The following is a 19413-nucleotide window of genomic DNA, read 5'->3' as shown; positions in this document are numbered from 1 at the left end:
TGAGACTTGGGTAGTTCATGAACGAACTTGTCATACGATCTTGTCCCTTTAAACTATCGGTGGAAGGCCAAATACCGTGGATGAAGATGGTTGATGATAATTGTATACGAAGTGCCAAGGAGAAAGTATTTTATTTTGCCGAATATCTGAGTAATGCATTCCAGTCAAGAATGATTATGTATCTGAAAATCCTTCGGTTTATGAGATAACGGATAGTAGTAGTAGATATTGGGTTCGGTCACGATGAAAATGATATGGGATTCTGTGGCAATGAAATTAAAAGGAGATTCGATCTCGATGAAAATGATAAGGAATTCTATCGAAAATGATAATGGATTCAACAGCTTTCAAAAAAGCTGTTTAATAGCTCTTGAAAGCTGTTCAATAGCTCTTGAAAGCTGTTCAACAGCTCATGAAAGCTGTCGAAAGTTTGGTTTGTCCAAAGACTTAATCCCCTTTTAATTTCATCGCGGCAGAATCCATTTTTATTTTCATCGAGATCGAATCCCCTTTTAATTTCATCGCGACCGAACCCCCTATCTTCTACAACTACGGATGAGCACATCAGAGATAGTCCAGAGGAAGTTCGAAATGTTATCGAAGAAAAAATCTTCGGATTATGACCAAATAACACCATCCATGATTAAAAATATACCGAATGTAGCTTCATAGTGCTATCAGTATTGTTTAGTATAGTTCTTTTGTACCGGAGAAATTATGAAATAAAAACTGGTGGTTTTCAAGGAAGTCTTCTCGGTCCAACGCTTTATTTCATCTATTAACAACTGGGAGCAAATTTTATTGGAGATATGTATTCAGTATATTGGTTATATGTTCAATGAAACTGTGACTTTAGGATTTAGAATAAATTCAAATCAAGCTTGGCAACATAACCTCTAAAATATCATTATCGAAATAACTGCAGTTATCACAACCACTAAAATTCCGTAGACGAAATAATCGACTATACCGATACGTTTAAATTACCGTTATCGTTATTCTATAAATAACACAGTGATACAAAATGAAGTACAATAGAAATATCTGTGAAGTGATATTACATATTTTTCTATCGAGTATAAAATAATCTGTTTTTCAAATTTGGCAAACACCTCCAAAATCTTGAGTTGCGGATAAAAAAACAATTCAAAATTCGGAGTATTAGGAGAAACCTTTCATATTTTTCTCCTCTAATGATGTCACCAAAATAAGAAATTTTCCGGATTTTAATGGCCTGGAAATCTACAGAAGTTAATTAATAATTTCAGTCATAAATAAACCAAATTTGCGTTATCGTTACCATTTAACTGTTTCGAATCGGTACCCTGATCCTGAGCAAGTTTCTAAGTATTTTTCATTAAAATATCTAAGGTTTCATAAAATGAGTACCTTTATCCAGCCGATTCTCCGATTTATAGTTCAAAATATTTTGCAGCATTTCATAAAATGTTATTTGAAACAAGTAAGAGAGCTATATTCGGCTGTGCCGAATCTTATATACCCTTCACCAAATTATACTTCAAAATACAAATTTTAAATATTTTTTTTAGGTAAACAAAATTTTTTTTCCATTTTTTGGAAAAATTTTTTTTTCGAATTATTCTTAAATTTATTTTTTTTAAATTTTAAACAAAATAAGTTGGTTTTTAAAATTTTTTGGTGAAAAAAAAAATCGGCTTAAAAATTATTTTTTCCGATTTTGACTCATTGTAGGTCCAACTTACTATGGTCTTACATACGTCTTTGCAAAGGTCTTTGAAATATATATCATTAGATATCCATATTGTCTATATTAATGACTTAGAAATCCAGATATACATAGGTCAAAAATAGGTAAAGAATCGAGGTTTTCCTGGTTTTTTTTTTCATTTCTCAGCCATTTGTGGAGCGATTTTTCTGATTTTAAATAGAAAACTTCTGTCAGAATTATTGAAGATTTGGATCCCGAAGATATCTGGGGTCTGCATAAAATTGATTTCAACGGACAGATGGACAAGGCTTAATCGACTCCGCTATCTATAAGGATCCAGAATATATATACTTTATAGGGTTGGAAAATTGTATTGTAGAAATTACAAACGGAATGACAAACTTCTGTATACCCTTCTCACGAAGGTGAAGGATATAATAAAGTACCAATACACTTAGTACCCGCTTAACTCATTTTATCACCCCTTGAATGCACTGCTAAACCTTTTTCTATACAAAGAAAACTAGAGGAGTGGAGGTACAAAAGGTTTCCCTCAGACAATAAATTTTCTTCTTTTTTTGTTTTTGTTGATTGTTGGTATTTTTACAACAAAAAAGAATCGTACAGAATGATATAGTATGTACGGACGGACGGACGACGACAACGAGTTTTCTTTTTCGTTATTAAAAATCTACATACCTACAAAACGATTTTGCGCGATCTGCTGTGGTGCTTCCACTCAGCTCTACTATATACGAATCGTTTGTATTTGCTCAGTATTAATGCTGGGACAGACCGACCACAACAGCACACACAAGTAACTAGTACTACATGTCTTAATATGCCAGCGTGCTGCTTGCTCACAACAACGTTTATTGTTGTTGGTGGCTGTGTTTTTGGTATTTTCGATTTTTAACGTGTTGAGTTATTGGCTAAAGAAACGATCATTCGTCGTCGAGCAGCCAAACGGGCACATAAACGCGTCGCGGCGTGAAATTATTTTTGAAAAAGAAGGAAAAAATAACATTTTCTACTCTACTACTCAATAATATTTTTTGTTTTAAACAAGGAGAAACACAAAAATTTTAGTTGTTTTTTCAATTTTCTTTTTTTACAAACTTTACAATACATTTCGATGTTTTTTTACGTATATTTATGTATGTGTGTTGAATTAAAGCATTTAAAAAGGCTTAATTAACGGTTAAACGCTTTTGTTTTGTTCGAAAAACAAACAAATACAAAATAAACTCATGTCAAAAAACAACTGTCAATTAAAAAAGTGACTTTCAAATTGTCATTAAACCAGCAATGCTAATTAAAACAAAAACTTTGCAATAATCCAGCAGAAAATTATTTTAAAAAAAAATTAATAAGAAACCAATAAATTAAGAAAAAAGTTTAACATTAAAAAAACAGCACACAAAAAATATTTTGAAAATTATTTAACTAAAAACAACGTGTAGCATGTGAAATAAACACGCCTAAGCAGCGTGATCATAATTTTTAATAAATTATAAAAAAAAGAAATGAAAAATTTGTGAAAATTTCAAAAACAAAAAGTGATATTTATAAAAAAAAAGTAAAAATAAATTAAAACTAAAACTAAAAGCAAACAAGTTCCTTAAATACAAAATTGTTAAACGTTTTTCTTTTAAATTACATTACATGTAATGTTTTTCCTCTACTCAATTTAATAAATTTAAATTTAAGGTTAGTATTACTAAATTGTTTGTGATTTTTGCTAATTAACACATTTAAACCATTAAAATCATCTTCATTTGCTAATTTAACTTAAAGTTATTAGACTTTTATTTACTGTTAATTTGTTTATAATTTGTTTACACTGCTTTAAAACAATTTCTGCTTTTGTTTATGTTTATAAAATAATAATAATTTGTTCTCTTTCTTCTTTTCAATTCTCTTTTATTTATAGGCATAATTTTCTAAAAAAAAACAAAAACAAAAGAAACTACAACAACAGCCATTTTAAACTGTGATTATTTTATTTTTAATACTTTTATTGTTGTTTTACTTGTTGTGCTGCTTCTTCTTCTTCATAATAAGAAACTTTATCAATTGTTTGTTGTATTTATTTAAAAAAAAAATAAAACAATAACAAGAAACCTCAACAGCAACAACAAATAATAATAACAACTACTACTACTTTAAGAACTACAACAACAGCATCCATCCATCCAACCACTCACTCTAAGTGACAATTATCAACATTAACAGTAAATTAAAACGTCAATCAAAATGATTTCACACAGTCCACCCATCTTTAGTCATAGTCCACCCGTTAGTTTCCTAGCAGACTTCATGAATAATCGTCAAAGTATAAAGTGAGTACCGGCGGAGTAAATATTTACTAACAAATAAATTAAATAAACAAAATATTACCTACTAATAAATATTTATAAAACAAACATTAGCTACAAAAATTAAATTCAAAGGATTTCAACAAAAAAATATTAAAATTTTTAAATAAAATCTATTCAAATCATATACATATATACATATAAACAATAAATTCCACAAATAATGTGAAAGTGTAAATAAAAGCAAGAAGTTGCCAAAGTGAAATCAATAAAATACCATCTCTAATTATTTGCGATACCCAATATTTTGTTTACATATCGCGACAGCGACAACTATACTGAAATCTAATTTAGATTTTTTGGGAATAGCAATTATAAAGGTACATTACTTCTTAACACTGTAGTCACTCACGCCTACAATAAATTAAAATTTTTGACAACTGTTTTTCGATAAATCAGTATTTCTATAAAAATATTTCTGTATTATCGTTAGTACAATGTTTAGTGTCTATTAAAAAGGCTAAAATGTATTTTAGAAATAAAAAATTAAATTTAGTTTTCGAAAATAACTCATATTTAAAGTACTAGATGTTTCAATAAAATGGAAAACATTCGAAAATTCCACAATGTTTATTCAAGTACACTAATAGATCGAAACACGATTTTCCATACATTTGTATTGATTTTCATTTAATTGGTTCCGAGATTCATAATTTTAGCTGGAAAAATAGATTTTTAGATACAAACATTTTCACATTAATGCTGCAAATCGAAGTACTAACGACGCAACTTTGACGCATGTCTTCAAACTTAAACCAAAACGACGCAAATCGAAGGACTAACGACACAAGTTCGAAGCCATGCTACGGAAACTGAAACAAAATCGAGCTCAAGATTTCTATAAAAATCCAACAATCCAAACAATTTGGAGCTGACATTGGATTTCTGTAGAAAATATAGAAATACTAGCTTGACCCGGTGCGCTTCGCTACCCCTGTCGTAGTAAAATAAAAAATATATAGCCTGTTGACGCTTCCCAGTAAGGATCTATCTACGTTCCAAATTTCAATAAAATCGGTTCAGCCGTTTAGGCGTGATGCTCAAACAAATAAACAAACCAACAAACAAACTTACAAAGACATTTATATATTTATATAGATAACGGCAGCTCCAGGAGTATTCGAGTTTAAGTTATTAAAACGGATCATACAAATGCTCCAGGGATGGCGCAATGGGGGCTCAAAGTACCTTCGATATGTAAAATTTTTAAACACGTGCCGTTTTTTGTCTTTCTCATCCGATTTCAAAGTTTTATATTTTTTGAAAGCGCTCGGCTTGAAAAAATATGCTTGCGCTATTTATCTCTTATAATTTCCAAGTTATAGGCATTTCAAAATTGAAATTTTAAAATTTTTCCGCTTTGGGGGCTCAAACCCCATATCGCCGCCCCTGGAGAATTTGTAGGATCCGTTTTAATGACATAAACTCGAATACACCTTGTCTATGCCCAAAAATCCGATCCGATCGGATCAGCCGATTCTGCCCCACTTTGCAATCCACATAATTTTAATAGACATTGGATTTCTATAGAAAATATAGTAATCTAACGCCAGATTTTCTTTAAAAATCCAGCTCCAGATTTCCTATAAAATGAAAATCCTGCTCAAAAACATCCTATTCCAGCTCAATATTTCCATTAAAAATAAACGATACCTCAAGAGTTTATATAAAAATCCAATGCCAGCTTAATATATTCTATAATAATCCTATGCCAGCTCAAGATTTTCTTTAAAAATCCAATGTCAACATAAGATTTTTATAAAAATCTTTTCCCAGCTCATGAATTTCTATAAAAATCTATCATTACCCCAATCTTCAACAAATTTATCTCTTCGTTAACATGACAACATAACTCCAAATTCCATTTATTCTAGCGATGAGTAATAATACAATGCGATAACAGAGCAAACTATACAGACATACATAATTCAATGGAAAAAATATGAAATTTATAACAACACTTTACTATCATTTACAATTGTATATGTACTTGTACACTTGAAATTCTTTTAACGCCAGTAATGCTTCAACAAACGCACTTTTTAAATATAACTTGCAAGTGTGTATTTTAAAACATTTTCTAAAGATGCCAGTCTATAAAAGGATAATAAAAATGTATAATAGTGTCATCACTAATATGAATAAGGATAACTTAGTGATGAACATTTTAGCAGTTATCGAAGTTATCGTTTAAAGTGTTATCAGTGTATATAAGTATATATTTAAATTACCATTCCTCTACACATGTATATTGTTTGTTTTAAACTCAATAAATTCATTATTAAATTACAATAATTGAAGAACTCAATATTTAACCGGCACTTGACAAGATTGTTCTGCATACATGCCTTTAGACATTTGCCAAAACTTTTTTTATCAATTACCTTCAAATAAGGTCAATTGGCAAAAAACAATATTCGGCAACGAAATTTATTCAATTTTCATTTTACTTTTTTTTAGATAATGGCTATCAATAAATACAATTTAAACACAAAAAATAGAAAATATTTTCGATAAGATTGAAATAAAAACTAATGTATGGATCACGTTTTAAAAGGTTGGTTTTTTGGGATTATTTTGTGAATTTAATAACAAATGTTATTTAATTCTCAAACAATGAAATATTTATAAAAGAAACACTTGAATTGAAAGGAAAAGTGATAAACAAATTTAGAAACAAATACGAAAACAATCAATAAAAATTGATAAAATAAGAATGTGTACTTCAAAAATAACGTCAGTAACTGCACTAAAAAAAAGCAATTTTGAAACAATAAATTAATATTAGTAAGAATTTTAGGTTTTTGGGTAAAAACAAAACAATTATAACCATTAACAGGCGGAGTATTAATTAATTTAACTAAGGTTTAACTCTATTTTAAACACTGACTTAGATTACCTAAATAAACTGTGTAAAATTAAATTTTTAATAAATTATTAAAAGCTAGTTTATTCATGTACTCTTGTTCAAAAAAAAAAAGTGGAAAACATTTTATGAATTTGTTAAATTATTTTCAGGTTTTTAACTAAAATTAAGTTGGATGATTTTTGAAAATTATCCTTAACCTTACATTGAAATGTTTAAACTTTAAAGTATAAAATATTTTAATAAAACTTTGTATTAATAAAAGTGTTTTGTTTTCAAAATTATTTCACAAACTTTATATGTATAGCAATTAAATATTGTTAAGTGCATGTGTGTTTAATTCAAGTACAAGTGAATTACGCTAAAAGCTCCTAAATATTTGCCAAAAATGATTCATTAATTTATCGATCACGTTAATCAAAATGTTGCAAAAAGGAGAGGAAAAAACAGGCCAAAACTAATTTTTAAGATTAATTAAGATTATAAGTACAATATAAAGAAAGCTGTAAAATTTTATTAAAAACATAAAAAATGTACACAATAAATACATTTGCCTTAAAATAATATTTTTTTAATATTACCTATAAAAATTTAACACCAGCTAAAACATTTCTATAAAAATCAAAGTCAGCTGAAGATTTTCTATAGAAATTTAACGCTAGCTCAAGATTTTATATGGATATCCGACGTCAGCTCAAAAAATTCGATAGAAAACTAAAGCCAGCTCAAGATTATCTATATAAATCCGGTGCCAACTCAATATTTTCAATATATATTTTCTATAAAAATCCAACGCCAGGTCAATATTTTCTATACATAAATATTTTCTCGAGAAATCTTTTTATAAGTTTTCTTTTTAATGTTATAGTATTATTTCTGCACAGATTCGTTGTGATTCGACTATATATACAGATTTTTTCGACACAAACGTCAAAAATCAGTTACAATAGAAGAATGCCGTTTTTTTAGAAAAGTGCCTACTGTGACGTTATTTACCTTGTGATAGTAAAAATACTTAGTAGGTATTTAAGAAACATATGGGATTATACAAATATGGAGCTTTTTCGTGGATCGGTGCTTCGCCTTTTTAGAATTTTTTACTCAAACCGAAATTTTTTTTAAAATTGGCCAATTTTGGATAGGACTGGGGGGTGATATGTCTGCTTAAGTGAGCCAAATTTTTCTTTACACGCTTTTGCATTAAGTTATCTTTCCGGATCATATACAAATTCTATATAGTCCCGAAGAAATTTTTTTCTACAAAAGAAAAAATATATGGGCTTTTTTGGGAAAAAAACTTAAAAAATACCGCCTTTTTTACAAGTTACAACTTTGGATGCGTATAACCTTTTTATAGGGAAGAGATAACTTTTGGCAAGTTTCTTTTATTTTATTTAGAATTTTATCGCCAAAATAGCTGATATTTTAAAAATAAATTTCGACTCTCCGTAGGACCCATATCTAAAAAACCATAAAAAGATCGAGCAAAATTAAAAAAAAAAAAAAATAATAATTCAATAAACCTGAATATCTCTTAAACTAATAGAGATAACCTACACTTGTAAGCGTATTTTTTGTAGATCTTCTCAAGAACTATTTATATTCAAAATTTCAGCTCATTACGGATCATAAATGAATTTTGGGCGATTTTTTTTAAAAAATTTAAGACCCGAGGTGACAAAATTTGAGGGGTTACCTACTGGCCCCCATTAGCGCTAGGAAGCTGAACAAACGTATGTAAGTCAACTCGAAAACACCTCAGCTCAAACCATGTGAAATTTCGTAACAATATCTCCAATAGTTCCCAAGATACCGAATTATTTCCAAAAAAAAAGTTTCTAAAACACTGTGCAGTCTTTATTATAGAAAATATTGTGTTTAGCAATCTTTTCTATAGAAAATGTTGTGTTTAACAGTCTGTTCTATAGAACATCTTGTGTTTAACAGTCTTTTCTACAGAAAATTTTGTGTTTAACGGTCTTTTCTATATAACATTTTGTGTTTAATAGTGATTTTCTATGGAAATCGTGTGTTTAACAGTATTTTCTATAGAGAATATTACGTATAACAGTATTTCCTATAGAAAATGTTGTTAATTCAATTCTTTATTTTGATTTTTTCAACAACTCTTATTTATATTGATTTCTTTTATAAATATTAAAAAATGAAATGTTAATAATTCTTCAAATTTACCAAAAATGTTCTTAAATACAAAAAAAAATGTAATTTCCTAAAAGACAATGTAAAATATACCAATACTTATTTAAAACCAAAAATAAATTCCGCATATGTTTTAATTGATTTTATAAATAAAAAGATTTCAATGAATATCTTCCTAAAATAACTAAATGCTTAATTCTTACAGTGTATTTACATTGTATACACCTACAATCCACAAAAATATAAACCAAACATATGACAAATTACTAATTGGCGTCATTTCCGGAGGCGCCATTTTTTTCCCCAAAACAAACAGCCACATTTTAAATATTTCTCTTGGCAATTATCTAGAAATCTATCAAAAAATGCAATAAAATTTAAATAAATAAACAAAAAAAATTCTTGTTTATCGATAAATTATTTTTTTTTTTATTAGAACCCCCCCAACACAAACTAAATAACATTTGAGATGAACAATTGCCAAAAATAATTGCAAATATCAGCATACAAATTATTTTTATTAGAATGGAGAAAGAAATCTTATTTGTTTTTTTTTAATATTTTCTTATACAAAGCAAAAATAAACAAGTAAGAGTGCTATATTCGGCTGTGCCGAATCTTATATACCCTTCACCAAATTATACTTCAAAATTTTAAATATTTTTAGGTAAACAAAATTTAATTTTTTTTCCAGTTGTTTTTTGAATTATTTGAAAAAAAAAAATTTTCGATTGTTATTTTAAATTTAATTATTTTTTTTTTTTAAATTTAAAATTTTTTTTTTTAAATTTTAAAATTTTTTTTTTTTTTAAATTTAAAATTTTTTTTTTTTTTAAATTTTAAAAATTTTTTTTTTGTTTTTTCAATTTTTTTTTTTTAAAAAAAAAAAAAATTCGGGTTCAAAATTTTTTTTCCCGATTTTGACCCATTGTAGGTCCAACTTACTATATTCTTATATACGTCGTTGCAAATGTCTTTGAAATATCTATCATTAGATATCCATATTGTCTATATTAATGTCTTAGTAATCCAGATATAGGTAAAAAATAGGTCAAAAATAGAGGTTGTCTTGGTTTTTTCCTCATATCTCAGCCATTTGTGGACCGATTTTGCTGATTTTAAATAGCAAAATTCTCGAAAGCATGTCTGACCGAATTATTGAAGATTTGGATCCCGAAGATATCTGGGGTCTTCAGAAAACTGATTTCAACAGACAGACAGACAGACAGACGGACAGACAGACAGACAGACAGACAGACGGACATGGCTTAATCGACTCCGCTATCTATAAGGATCCAGAATATATATACTTTATAGGGTCGGAAATGAAAAATGTAGAAATTACAAACGGAATGACAAACTTATATATACCCTTCTCACGAAGCTGAAGGGTATAAAAACCGCGTCCCCAACATTTATTCATAATTTTTATTTAATCAATTATTGTATTTATGTTTGTATGTAGATTATAAGACAAAACACGGACGGGCACACGCTTTTTACCCTTGCCCCTGAAACATAGAAAGCAGGGCATATTGTTTTTGTTGTATCTTAAATAAATGACGTATGTACATAAATACTCGCATCATCGTCGTCAACACTTGTTCATGCTATTTGTTGCAAAATATTAATGTGTGTTCTAAAATTGTATAAAAATAAATAAATAAATTGTGTTAGAGATGGTAGAGATGGTTGGTTTGTTTTTAGTTTGTGTGGGAATTAGAAAAAGTTAATTCATAATATGATTATTATTTGTTTCATTTGCCTTGATCTTGATTTTTTCAAATTGTTTTCTCAATGACAAAATGCAAACAGTGAAAGAATGAAAGCAAATGCTTTTAATACATACATTAATTATGTTTGCATATGTTTGTTAAATGCGGAATGTTTGATCACCCATGATTTCATAGGATATATAGCCTGAATTCAATTAATTTTGTTGACTCTTCTATTCTATATACATCTTTTAAATCTCCTTTGATTTACATTTATCTAACGCAATAATTACACTATACAACAAAATCAAATTTTTTCCAAAATTACAAGGTCAGACCAATAAATTTTGATAGACACTTGTATCGGCGTTTTGAAAGTTTACATCTGAATTTCATTTGAGGGGGGTTAAAGTTTCCCAACTCTGGCACATTCTTATTGTTAATCGGCATAAGAAACCATGTGATCCTTAAATATAAAATATATATAAAATATGTATAAAATGTATTCAGCAAATTTATGTAAAATGTTACATAAATAGAATACGTTAATCCCCTAAATCCTCAAGGTATGGGTCTTTTTTGTCCTTCTTTTAAAAAAGAGCAACAAACTCCATTAAACCTGGAATTTAAGGGGTTAAAATGTTCCGCAAAAATATTATCCGTGAAATTTTACTATAAGTCCCTGAATACACCAAAACGGAAAATTCAACCAGAAAGTCAGAAATAAGTCATAACAAAAGAGAGCTTAGGGCTAATTTCGCATTTATTAAGAATTTTATTTATTTAAAGTACCCCAAAAATTTAGCATGAAAAAAATAGTACAAATTTAACTAAAAATCCCTAATATCTCTATTATTTTACCTTCGATAGCACATTTGGATAGGAAGGAAGATTTGAACTATTTTGTTCATGCTAAATTTTCCCTCATTTAGATTGAATCATTTGGTTCACAATAAATTCTTATTCTAATTCTTGACAAGCTATCAACTTTTTACTTAGCGGATAATTTATTTTCCACACATGAGAGTGTCTCGTGTGGACAGAACATAACATTAACAAGACGTGTCCAAACAAAACATGCGCATTGCGCACACAAAATTGTTCGCTAATAGGGGGGTCAGACGGCATGTATTGCTTGTGTATTGGGACATGTATTCGATAAATATGCAATTCCATGTGTATGTCAAAATTCACGTTATACATACGATTCATAATTTCCACATTCAAACGTACATATGTAATTGCATGTGACATAACCTCTATTAATTTATATGTTTGTTGTTTTTAACAATATATTTATTTAAAACATTTTTAAATCACAGTAAATATATTTAATGCAATGAAACTTATTTTGTTATGATTTTTCTTTACTCGTTTTTGTTTTGTTTTTTTTTATTTTGCACTCACACAGTGTTGTATTTCAAAATACAACACTGTTATACACCTGAAAATAGAACATGCTCTAATTGCCAAAAATGCCACGAGTAATACATACACAAAGTTTCATATGGATCACACGGTATGTATATGTTTACATGTGGAAAAATGTCCCAATACATGGCACAAAACACAAGCAATACATGCCGTCTGATCCCCCTTTAAGTGAAGAAGTTTATGGTTAGTCAAGACGGGCGGTCAAGACTGGTGCTCAATTTTGATCATCGCGATCCTGCTATTCTATGATACCATTATTTTTATACCCTTCACCTTCTTGATAAGTGTATATATAAGTTTGTAATTTCCACAATATAATTTTTCGACCCTATAAAGTACATTTATTCTGAATCCTTATAGATAGCGGAGTCGATTAAGCCATGTCCGTCTGACTGTCTGTTGAAATCAATTTTCTGAAGACCCTAGATATCTTCGGGATCCAAATCTTCCATAATTCTGTCAGACATGCTTTCCTATGAAGTTTCCTATACAAATGGCTGAGATATGAGGAAAAAACCAGGACCACCTCGATTTTTGACCTATATCTGGATTACTAAGTCATTAATATAGACAATATGGATATCTAATGATAGATATTTCAAAGACCTTTGCAACGACGTATATAAGACCATAGTAAGTTGGACCTACAATGGGTGTAAATTGAAAAATATTTTTTAAACCGGTTTTTTTTCACCAACAAAAAAAATTAAATTTAAAAAAAAATCGAATAATTTTTTTTTCCAAAAAATGAAAAAAATATAGCTTTGGAAAAAAAAAATTTTGTTTAAATAAAAATATTTAAAATTTGTATTTTGAAGTATAATTTGGTGATATAAGATTTAGAATATAGCGCTCTTACTTATTCAAACTGGTTTTGCTTTGCGTTAATTTACAAATTTGTGCTATCTCTGAAAATTGGATGTATTTCTAAAAAAAAAATTGATTTCAAAACAAATTATAAATAAAAGTAATTACACATACATATCTGCTAACCTATCATTCCATTTATCACAACTAAATCCCAGATTTACTTCGAAATTTCGAATGGCAAAATTAGGTTAGCTCAGTGGATACACGTTCAAGTGTTTAACGTAAAACGAGTTGTTTTCAAGTCAGTGGAAACATAATATGATAAAGTAATTAATATTCTTCTTTTGATCCTAGGAACACTTTAGAATGAAAAGATTTTTCGTAAATCAAAGATTAATTGTGGTATGTTTGATAAAAACAGAGAATTTCAAGTACATATTATTTGAAAATAAATAAAAAATAAAATAATAATGTTTAAATACCATTTTAGATCACGATTATTTATTTATCTTACTATCAACTTTAATATAAAAAATACACTTCCGTTAATAACTTTTTAAAGCTTTACTTTGCATTACATGCAACACTGTTAGTGATGGTACATAATTAGTGATGATTTAATAATGATATTTTTTTTATTTTCGCTTTCTGATTATTTCAACAACTACAATATAGTAGCAAAAATTAAAGAAAAATAACACATACTTTTTGTTCATTTTATACTCATATAAAATTCAACAACAACTGGATATTTTAAAAATAAATAAATGAAAAAACGAAAACAACTAAGCGCTTAGCAACAACAAAATTAATAAATTTAAATCTATTTAAAAAAATGTAGAAAAAATCATATTTTTTAAGATCACTACACAATTGAGTTATTTATATTTTATACTAGATAATTTAACCAAATTTTTCATAAATTTGTACTAAATACTTAATTGAATTCAATTTGCAGACAATAATAACCGAAACACAAGCACACACATAGTAAATTGATAAACTTATAAAAGATATATTTAATGAATGCTCTTTTTTTTATTCTTTCCATTTCAGTTGTAATGATGAACATAATCGTGCTTCACGCTATTGCCGTCCCCAGGTTATAACACTCGCCTCCAAGGCCATGGTTAATAATGCTCAACAGCGTGCCACTAGTCCAAATTTTGGTTCAACCAATAACATCACTAATAACAACACTAATAATCGTGTGATTAGCAACAATTTTAACAATTCATTTACTCAGTTCAATATCAGTTCAAATACTTCTCCCGATATGGGTCGTCGTTTAGAGCGTATGGTCTCAGCGCCTTTGTTACAAGCCCAACCCAGATCATGTTTACGCCGTAAATCCTGCCTACATAAATCTACACCTGCCTCAGTTGAGGTTACAGATAAAAATACCGATACGGATGTTTTTACAGATCAGAAAAGGTAAGAAGAGATTTTTTTTATGAAATTTAATTAAAATATACTAAATTTCTTGCTCGATATTGAATGTCATAATCACAAATCCGAAAATAACTATAAATTTTACTCGATCACGAATGTGGCAATTCACCACAGTATTTATTATAAGAGATTTAATTAAATTGTATTTTTTTATTGTCTTAAATGGTGTAATGTTTACATATTATGCAAAATAATACATTTGATGAGTTGTAACATTGTAATTTCGAAATTTATTACTTGCGGTTTTTATATACATAAGTCTACATATGAATTGTGGTACGTTACGTGTGGCTTTTTTTGTAATTTAAATTACATTAATCATTAGTAATAAACTGACTATTTTTTAGTGCAGTATTATTTACATTACGAAATAAGCAGTTTTACTAATAGTCAATTTCATTTTCAATAATATCAGATTACATGGATAACTTCAATTTAAATATTTTTGAGTCATTTGACATACATATACATATGTACTCTTAGTAGTGTAGATATAACTCAATTGATAACTTTATGCATCCCAGGTAATCTAACGTGAAGTCACTTGTCACTTTAGTGTCTCTATGTAATCTAAGCTGAAGTCGCTTTCAACTTTTATTTTGAACTGTATTTTAACCATTTTACTCACTACAAAGAATATAATTTATTATATTAGATTTTAAACACAGGTTATTTTACTTTCTACTAATATTTTATTATCGGTTCAACCATTAGTTTACAGGATTAGAATAATAATTCTTATACCCTCGAATTTTATTCGTAAACTATTTGTTATCGGTTATTTCACTGTCCTATTGTAGCTGGTATATGGAAGATTAGTCCCATTGTAGTAGTAGGATAATGGTTTGTTTACAAGAAACCGGTTATTGTTACTATCTCTTTGTAACTAATCCCATGCGTTGCCTACTTTGGACCAGCTGTCAGATACACTATTTGTAATCTACGTAGGGTCAATTGAACCCTTGCTTAGGAAACGTACATTTTTAAATAACTGGTCACGCAGCTAATTATGTAATTAGTGGTGAAATCGTTCGGGACATTCACCATGAACTGCTGGGATTATTTAAACTGCTGAATATATAACAATAATGAACTTATCATTATTATTATATATTTTTTTAAACAAATTTAGTCGAATTTAGTCGTGAAAATATGACCATGAAATCATAAATAGCTTTTGCTAAAATATCTTCTTATTTTTTACTTTTTTTTAAATATACATGTTGTTAAAATGATTTTTTTTAACCAGATTTTGCAATAAAAAAAATCTACTTGTCATAATCACCTTAGGGTTAAAACAAATTTATAATTTATTTGTTTTCATTATTGAAAAGCAAAAGTAAATTATAAATAATTCATGACAGTTTCACTTAGGACCAGTTTTGAGATATAAATTAGCTGAATTTGCGTTATATTTAGATTCGCATGCGACTTGCATGATTGTTATAAAACTTCCTAGTAGAAGATCCATATCGGAAACTATTAATATTTTTGAACTCTCTAAAAATAGTAAAGTTAACAGGTATATATTTATTAATGTTATTGAATTGTTATGACCTAATTGTCGGAGCTTCAACTCAGACAACTTTGTTTGGATGACAAACATAATTAAATGTTGTGATAAATATTACAATATTACGTTTTTTTTATCGGACTCAAAATTTAAATATTAAAATGTTGTTAAACAAAATTTTTTGTACGAATATTTAGATTTTTTTAAATTTATTTCATAACAACTTAATAATAAAATTACTGTTTTTACACAAGCTGTTTTTTTGTATTACATATTTTATTATAATAAATGCGAAATTACTTAATGGCGCCACATGAATTAAATTTTTATTTTAAATCCTATATCAATATGTAACCTATATACAAATATAATTTAATAATAACAATTACAATTATAAGCTGATATTAAATAATAATAAATAAATTATTCAATATATATTACAAACTTTACGTTGCATTCGTTATCTTATTACATGATCTACGAATTTATTTAAAACGAATATTTTGAATAAACAATAAAAAAAAGTTGTACGTTTCAAATTTCACTTTCCAACAGGAAAAAAAAAACAGATAAAAACCCAATGTTACGTTGTTTTACTAAACAGATAGATATTATTTATAAAACTATAAAATAATAATTAAAATACAAATAAATGAAAGTACAAGTAGGTACGTAATGGATTTTCGTGTTAAAATTGTATTTATTTACAAACTTATTTATAGTAAATAATACACAAAACAATTAAAAACTTATACAAGTACTATTATTAGTATTGTAGTACCTACTTTGTATATGAATTTTACTAATATTTATAGTCTAGACATTAGACATTGTGTCTATTGATAAAATTTTAAATTTTATAGTTTCTAAAGTAAACATTACGTACAAATGTATCTATTACAACACTGACATTTAAATGTCTGGCATTTTCTTTTTCATTCTCAAAAATACACTCACACACACACCTACATACATATATGTCACACGCACTCACTGTTGCTGTCATTGTGACAGCCCCTTAAAATGTTCAGAGTTGTAAGTGTTTAATTACTGTAAAGAGCTAAAATAAACAACAATGTCTGAAGTGAATGTAATCACTTGAAAAAAAGTAAATTTTTTGGGAGATGTTCAATGTAATGAAATTGTGTTTAATTTACAATGCTTTAGTTAAACAATAATATAAATACATTGTCTGCATAGATAACAGCAATAGATATGTCTACTAGTTCAAATCTAGGCTATCACCATTACAAATTATGTTATCAATCTTTAACAGTTGGTCCCAAAAATTCTTGTTTATTAAGATGTGGGTGGCATGTTTTTTTAAGGTATTTTATCAACATTTCTAAAAACATTATACAATGCTTAGATCTATGGCAAATTAGATGGATTTTATCCAGTATTTCCATTTGGAAGGTACCATTTTTGATCACTCTTCCCAGACTTGCTGTTGTTATATCGCGAATTATGCAAGTAATGTTGGTTTATTGACGGTTATACACAATATTATATATATAAAATACTGTTATACACAATATTATCTATATAAAATACTGTTATACACAATATTTTCTCTAGAAAATACTGTTATACACAATATTTTCTCTAGAAAATACTGTTATACACAATATTTTCTCTAGAAAATACTGTTATACACAATATTTTCTAAAGAAAATACTGTTATACACAATATTTTCTATAGAAAATACTGATATAGAAAATATTTTCTATAGAAAAATACTGTTATATACAAAAGTTTCTAAAGAAAATACTGTTATACACAATATTTTCTACAGAAAAAATTGTTATACACAATAGTTTCTAAAGAAAATACTGTTATACAAAATATGAATTAGTTTCTTCCAAACTAACGGACTTTCCAGCAAACGGTAATCCAAGTTATATGGATATAATTGTAGCGCCATTTTATGATAACAAATATAAAGCTTTCGATATACGAACATGTTTCAGCGATTCTATTTCATCTTTCAAGATATGAAAGATATTGAGACTTACATCCATAAAATCTTAGATATATTTACTTTGAATGTGCGATTAATCTAACAGCCTGATTAATCAAATTTCTGATTAATCTATTATTCGATTAATCAAACATTTTGATTGTTAATATTGATAATTAATTGAATAATTTTGATTGTTCAAAGTAAAGAATATTTCATTAGTTAGAGACATTTTAATAATTTTAAATAAATTATTTGAATTTTGTTTTTTTTCTTTTTAATTTATCTGAACAAAAATATTGAAATTACAATAATCAAAATTCTAATTAATTAATTGATTAATCATAGATTTGGTTAATCAGCTATGTTGATTAATCGATTAATCAGTATATTGATTAATCAAAATGTTTGTTTATTCGATTATTAGCACATCTCTAATTTTTACGTTTAAACAAATTTTGTAATGATCTCTTAAATGTTTTAAAACTTAAAAATTTCCTGCTATGTTACGTATGTATTTTGAAATAAAATTCCGAATTTAAAGATATATCTACCATTTACAAATTCTATATAAATTTAAAACAATCTAAGTATGTATTTACACGTACGCCATGATGTGGTGTTGAAATTCTTAATGTATACCTTCTACCAGAAACTTTGTTTTAAAATTAACCATTTATTTTTGTCATACGAAATAAAACTAAATAAAAAAATTTACAAAGTTCTTAAAAATTAAATACAGATAAAAAATAAATAAATTAAAATGTTGCCCAAATGATCTTATGCTGATCACGTGAACAGAACGTGAACGTAGTGTAGATATACTAAAAATAAAATACGAAAAAAATACTTATGATTTTATTTTTTCTTCTACACTCAATGACTGACTGCGTGTATATATAGTTTTATAGCCTCCTGTGCGTCTGTGTCTAAAATAAAAAAAAATAAAAATGTCATTATCATTTTATTTATACTATAATATAGTATGTTTATGTTTACATACATAATACATTATTTACAAAAAAAAAAAATACTTATCACAATTTTACACAATTTTTTTTCTTTACAACCCTGATAAAGAATTTTCTTTTAAATGTTTAATAATTTTTGTGAGAAATTAACATAAGTTTCTCTTCTCTCAATTTTTGTAAATATTTTTGTTTGTTTATAATTTTTTGTTATAGCCAGCAATTTGTTTGTCAAAATGCGCAATATTTTTACGATATTTTCACTTATTTTCTTTTGTTGATCCATGGTAGCCTTATTTGAACGCCCACCGAATTTAATTTTTTATTTTTTTTTTCATAAAAAATATCATTGTCAATATAAAAATATCATGATAATAAAATGTATAATATGGATATTTTTATGGCGAAATTTAGAAATTTGTGTGACAATATGAAAAGAAAAATATGTATGTATTTCAGCGAAAAT

The 19413-nt window shown here is 27.3% G+C and overlaps 1 protein-coding gene across 2 annotated transcripts in view; it reads left to right on the top strand.

Moving 5' to 3' along the window:
- The first annotated feature begins 2575 nt into the window (after positions 1 to 2575).
- Gbs-70E (Glycogen binding subunit 70E) overlaps positions 2576 to 19413 on the top strand; it is a 30151-nt gene continuing 13313 nt past the window's right edge. Inside the window, exons 1-2 of one of the 2 annotated variants that reach the window (XM_065504606.1) lie at positions 2576 to 3400; positions 14110 to 14487. In XM_065504606.1, coding sequence (XP_065360678.1) covers positions 14180 to 14487 — 308 coding nt within the window. In that variant the 5' untranslated portion in view covers positions 2576 to 3400; positions 14110 to 14179. Of the gene's footprint in view, positions 3401 to 3656; positions 4033 to 14109; positions 14488 to 19413 lie in introns of those variants that run through there. The other variant, XM_065504605.1, reaches the window with a different exon arrangement.

The sequence above is a fragment of the Calliphora vicina genome, chromosome 3 (genome assembly GCF_958450345.1).
Source record: "Calliphora vicina chromosome 3, idCalVici1.1, whole genome shotgun sequence".
NCBI lineage: Eukaryota > Metazoa > Arthropoda > Insecta > Diptera > Calliphoridae > Calliphora > Calliphora vicina.
The sequence above is the reverse complement of the archived record's forward strand: the minus strand, read 5'-3'. Positions and strand labels throughout refer to the sequence as shown.